Source organism: Barbus barbus, assembly GCF_936440315.1.
Source record: "Barbus barbus genome assembly, chromosome: 21".
Lineage (NCBI taxonomy): Eukaryota > Metazoa > Chordata > Actinopteri > Cypriniformes > Cyprinidae > Barbus > Barbus barbus.
In genome coordinates, this window is record NC_136749.1 from 30252864 (window position 1) to 30259652 (window position 6789).

General features: G+C 29.9%; 1 protein-coding gene across 1 annotated transcript in view; it reads right to left on the minus strand.

The window, feature by feature from the left end:
* Positions 1–6514, minus strand: part of LOC306887728 (cyclin-dependent kinase 14) — a gene marked incomplete at both ends in the record, with an annotated part of 151773 nt that extends 145259 nt beyond the window's left edge. The window contains 2 exons of the mRNA XM_079445717.1: positions 1087–1118; positions 6421–6514. Coding sequence (XP_079301843.1) covers positions 1087–1118; positions 6421–6514 — 126 coding nt within the window. The remainder of the gene's footprint in view (positions 1–1086; positions 1119–6420) is intronic.
* Positions 6515–6789: the final 275 nt, after the last annotated feature.

Sequence of the window (6789 nt, forward strand, 5' to 3'; positions counted from 1 at the left end):
CCTTTGCCCTTATTTGGTTCTTCCTGTTCTGGTTTAGTTAATTAGCGATCATCGTTTAGTCCTGTCACCTGTTTTGTGTTAATTATCTAGTTTGCTCCTGTGTTCCCCGGTCTTTATAAGTCCTCAGTTCTCCTTATGTCTTTGTCAAGTCTTAAAGTTATGCATACGTCGTCTAGAGATTGTTTTCTTGTATTATGAACCGCTTGTGTTATTAAAGATCCGTTTTTCGACCTACCTGCTGGTTCCTGCAGTCCTTCGTGGAGCGTAACCATAACATACATCATCTGAAAGCTGAATAAATAATTTTTCCATTGATGTATGGTTTGTTATGATAGGACAATATTTTGAAAATCTGGAATCTGAGGGTTCCAAATAGTGTTTGCTAAACATTCTGTGATTTATTAGTCGGTATATAATACAGCATGTGATGTGTCCTATGCCATTTTTGTTAATAAATGTTATGTAAGCTAGTTTGTCATTGTAACGCAGGGCCGTAAGCACCATAGACACTAGAAATGGCCAAATGCCCCCCCCCATCAAATCAAAGTAGGTGGGGTTTAGCGTTCACAGATGCGCGAAGCAACTATGATAAAAGTTCATCAGCATGCATTGATTCATCAAAAATTGCGACCAAATGATGTGCTCGAGCGACCATCTGAGAAAGTTAGTCGCAGAAATGCGACCAGAGGGAAGACGGAGTCTGGAGCCCTGCTTTAAAGCAATGCTCTGGGAATACCAGAAAAAATAGCAATAATCCCTGAGTAATGTCTGTAAGAGTATAACATGGAGGAATTCCCATCAAGAGCATTAAAATGAGGTCTGGTCTTCCTGCGGAGCGTTTCTGTGTCACTCAAGAGCGAACGCAATAGAGATGCATCTCTCTGATGATCACAGCTGACACTTCAACCCCAGAGACCCACACACCCAAACAACACATCCCAGCATGCACTGCTCCAGCACCAGTCATGAAACCCATTAAACCACAGACAGACACGACCGAGGCTTTATATCAATAACGGCTCACGACGGTTATATTAACTGCATCGTCCAACATTCGCAGGATCGTGAAAGTCTGTTTTCTCTCACCTCGTCAAAGCCGCTGTCTTCTTTCTTGAAGGCTTGAGGGGGAGAGAAAGAAAAGTGATATTAGACATCCATTTTACTACTCAACAGTGAATAAAAGAATCAAATGAGCAAAAAAAAGTGGCTCTGTAATGCATTCTGCACATGCAAATGAAAAACAAGTAAAGCTGTAATTGGCCAAAATATTTTCCATCCACAACCACAGCAATATTCTTACATTTAACCCCAAAATCAAATGAAAGAAATTAGAAATTATATTTTCCATTAAAAAAAATGATGGTTGTGTTTTTAATTTATATTTATTTTTGTTATTAATTGTGTAAATTTAAATAATAATAATATATTTAAAAAAAAATAGTTATATACACATTATGAATATAAAGTTTTATAGAAAGTATTTAAAAATATTTAATATTTTATAAAAATACACAAATATATTATTCAAAGTATGTTTATAAAGTTTAATATTATATATGATATGATATTGTACTTTTGTTATGTAGTGTGTGTGTGTGTATATATATATATATATGAAACAACAAGATAATTTTATTTTACTAACATACATTTTATTTTAATAATACAAGGTATATTTTATTTATTATATTTAAAAATATTACTTTTAATTTTTTATTTTAAATTATATATACTATTTATGAATCTAATAATTTAACCTGATACTCCCTCACAGCAAGCATCGACCTTCACAGAGAACATCATTCGATGAAGGAAACAGAAACGGGATGAAATGAGCACTGGGAGCAGAGAATTGATTGTTGCTCTCAGATCTAATGAGACTGAATGTAAGTGTAAATACTGGATGACAGTCGTTTTATCTTTTTAATGATTGTGGTAAAGATCTCTATTGTGTCTCACCCAGAAGGAGGATTGATCCGCAGTCAATAAACCAACTTATGGTCAAATAAACAACTCATATTAGACCCATACTGAAATGTACAAGTGTAAAGTGATGAGCTTCATTACCACAGAAAATATTCTGGACACTTAAGTCTATAGGGCAAGAGACTACACAGCGATAAACACTCAATAATGCTACCTTTTTTATATATAAAATAATTTAATTAACTTTTAATATTAAATATATTTTAATTATTTTTTTTCTATTTTTTACTATTTTTTTATATCAATGTGTTTGTGATATGTTTTTCATTACCACAGAAAATAAGACACTGCACAGTGATAAACACTCAAAAATACTACATTTTTTATATAAAATAATTTAATACATTCTTTTTATTTAAAAAAAAAAATCAATATTTATTTATATATATATATATATATATATATATATATATATATATATTTATGTGACATGCTGTTCATTACCATAGAAAATAACTGTGGTAATGAACAGCATTACCATGGAAAAATAAATGCTAAATTTTTTAAATATAAAATATTTTCAGAAAAAAATATGTAAAATAATTTATATTTTGATAATAAAAGAATTTAATTTTTTTTTTTATCAATATTTTTTATATATATTTTTTTGTTATGTTTTATGTTTGTGATGTGTTGTTAATTACAACAGAAAATAGTTTGTAAACTAAAGTCAATGGGGCAAGACACTGCACAACGATTAAAAAAATGGTTTAATAAAAAATTGTATACAATTTTCAAAAAAAAAATAATTTATTATATATTTATTTATGAAATATTTATTTGGTATATAGAGTCTATTGGGCAAGACACTGTCATAATAAACATTTAAAAATACTAAATAATTATTTTAATTATTTTGATAATACCAGCTTCACATTTCTGCTTTTTATAACGGTACAAAAATATATAGTGGTACTCAACCTTATGCCACAAAACTGAACTCAAACCCAGAAATATCCTTTAATAATGTGTTCAGATGGCCCAGGATAATAGACACAGATCTCCTTCATTTGTCTGCTTAATAAACCTCTCTCAGAGCTTGACTGAAGCACAAACAAGTGTTAAACGAGCTCCGCTGCGGAGCGTCTTTCTTTCATGTTCCTCGCAATATGATTTATTCATGTCACTGTTGTTGTTTCAAGGCAACGAGCCATTAAATTGCACCTTCCTCAGAGGAAAACAGACAGAAATATTACATATTTCACTTCAGGGAAAAATCAAGAAGGAAAACAGAAGACGAGTAACCGGTTCTGATTTAATTCTGTGACACCTGTGTGACGTTCTGCAGCATCAGCATGAAAGCGTGTTATTGAGCAAACTCACTTCAATACAGAAAAAACACAGTCTGAGCTCAAAATATCCGTCTTAAACATTCAAAAGAAGAGATTTCTGAAGGGCGTCTAAAAACAGCCCACCGCAGCCTGATGAAAAGATCATGCAAAACGAGCAAACATCACAACTTCAAACATACAGAGACATCCACATCCACACAGAGCCATACGAGGAGAGAACACAGCAGAACTAGTGCACTGCACTGCTGACTGACGCCTACATAGACAGCATCCCTATTAAGTGAGTGATTTGGAACGCTCTATATATGCTGTGACACACGTGCAGAGCTCCTGATGAACGTGACGCTTGACTCCATCCATTTATGTTCTTGACATGCATAATTTTATGTCATACTGTAATATGTATATAAATACTGTGAACAAAGAACTGGGCAAAAACAAACAAAGAAATTATATTTTGCATTAAACATTAAGCCCAATTTCATAATAAAAAAATAGAATTATCATTATAATACAATTTTTATATTTTAAATATAATATATAAGTGTTTTGAACTAGTATTTACAAAAAATATGATAATAATAATAATAATAATAATAATAATATATAAAATAGTTTGATCATTTTTATTTTATAAAAATTTTTTTATATATATATATATTTTTTTAATATTTTTTATATATATATATATATATATATATATAAATAAAAAACTGCATATAGTTTTTAAAATATTTACATATTTTATTTAAAATATTTTATAGAATATATAATAAGAATATATATATATATATATATATATATATATATATATATATATATATATATATATATATATATATATAAATTTTATTTTGTGTTACATATTTAATTTAAAATATTTTATAGAATATATAATATATATATATATATATATATATATATATATATATATATACACACACAAAATAAAATAAAATAAATTATATATATATTTTTTTTTTTTTGTCACCCTGGCCTGGAACACAAAAACAGTCATAACGGTCAATTTTTTTAAATTCAGATTTATACATCATCTGGAAAAGGGCTTTATAAATAAGATGAATAAATAATCTTTCCATTGATGTATGGTTTGTTATGATCGGACAATATTTGAAAATCTGGAATCTGAGGGAGCAAAAAAATCTAAATATTGAGAAAATCTCCTTTAAAGTTGTTCAGATGAAGTTCTTAGCAATGCATATTACTAATCAAAAATTAAGTTTTGATATATTTACGGTAGGAAATTTACTAAATATCTTCAATATTTGTCTGAGATGCAACTATTTGAAAATCTGGAATCTGAGGGTGCAAAAAAATCTAAATATTGAGAAAATCTCCTTTAAAGTTGTTCAAATGAAGTTCTTAGCAATGCATATTACTAATCAAAAATTAAGTTTTGATATATTTACGAATAAACTATATATATAAAATGCAATAAATATTATATGTAATATATAAAAAATTGTAAAAAAATATTTTAAAAACTAATTAATTATTTAAACTGAAGTACATTAGGCTTCGGTCTATACTCTAACATGCATGGTAATACTGTGCACAAATAGTGGATAAAATAGTCAATTTTCTAAGTTAATTCAAATCTTGCATATATTTTTCCAGAGCTGGCATTGTCTTCTCTCTGCATGATGCAAACAAAGGTGTTTTTGCATGCAGCATAATTAACTATGTTTTGTAAGGGAGCCTGTATGAATTGCTCCTGTGCAGAGACACATCATCAGGCCATCACTGCTGCTTCGACAGAACGGATGAGCGCAGATCAAGCGTGAGACGCTGATGGGTGAAGTCAGAGACTTCAGGATAGAAAGGCCCTTAGGCAGCATCTTTAGAAGAGCCTTTATGACACTGACACAAGACCAAACCGCACCGGGACCAGCTCAGTTCCCTAACTAGTGCTCATCCGTCTCTACTTAACTGGTGACAATAAGCCATAAAACTGTATTGAAAGCATTTCTCAAATCATTTGGTCTCTATCTGATTATTGAAATGATACACATTTCTAAGGAGAAACATCTGAGCACAGAATACTAAACCTTCATGAGAGACCAAAACTTAGATATCTCACAAAACATTTAAGTGTGAGCTTGATGCATCATTGCTTTCCCAAATTCTCATGAGAATTGAAACATTTCAGCTTGATAATATGAAAGATGCTGCATTATGTTTACGGTCTATTAGAAATGCAATGCTTTTGCTGCAGAAGCACACGTCATTTTTCTATTTGGATTTCTTTTTATTGCATTTTCATCCAGAAGCAGCTTTATGACAAACCAAAAGCCTCAATAATATCTATATAAATAAAGTTTGATGACACCTGATACATTTTTATTATTATTTTTCAATATAATATTTTTATATTAATGAAAATAAATAATAATAATAATAAATAAATAAATAATATAATAATTAATTAATAATAATAATAGGCTTCATGAAAAAAAATATTTTGACTTTAGGGTGATTTTTTATATAATAAAAATGTATATTTTAACATTTTATTTTACATATTATATACATTTTTAAATAATTAAAAGATAAAATCTCAATTTAAATAATACATACTATAATAAATAAATTAAATATATATTTTATTTATATAATAAATTATACAGTATATAATGCTTTTTAAAAACATTTTTATAAAGTATGAAAAATTTAAAGTATTGTTATATATACAATATTAAATTTAAAAAATACATTTTATTTTATATATTAAAAACGTCTTTAAATATTAAAAATCTAATATTTTAAATAATATTATTTAAAAAAAATTATAGAAATATATTAATAAATTTAATTACAGTATAGGCATCACTTTAGGAAAGTAAATAATTTGATTTTAGGGTGAAATGTGACCTGCCTGAGAAAACTCCATCACTGCATTATCGACACACATTCTACTCAATTCTATTCTGTATTCTATATCCGGCTGGTTTGTGAGGAGCACACTTTCAATCCGTTTCAGTCTCGTTTGACGGTTTATATTCGTCGTTTGATTAATTAAAGGATAATTTACAGTGAAAACAAACTTTCCTCAGACTGTCCTGTAGCGCGAACAATAACGGCGCGTGTTTTACCGTGTTTTTACCGTGTTTTTCACACTTACCGATGCGACTGAAGCTCTCCGACAAAGTTCTTCGTAATTTCTTCATTTTGCCGATTTTTTCGGCCGGTTGAGCCGCTGGCATTAAATCACACATGTCCGATTTGAGCTGAAGGATCAGGAGAGGCGCGTAAATAACGCTTCTGTGGAAAAAACAACTGTCCTTCTGTATTAAATACACATTTCCGAAGTCTACTGACTACATATCTGAAGAATGAGCTGTAATCCGTGAGAATGTGAGGAGGGAAACTTCTCTAAACGCCGCGGTTTTCCTCTGGAAAGCTGGATGTCATTTTTGGGATTCTCCTTCTGCTGGCGAGAGTGCGGATAAAACGGCGAGTTAGCCCCGCCCCCGCGGGTCACTCATTGGCC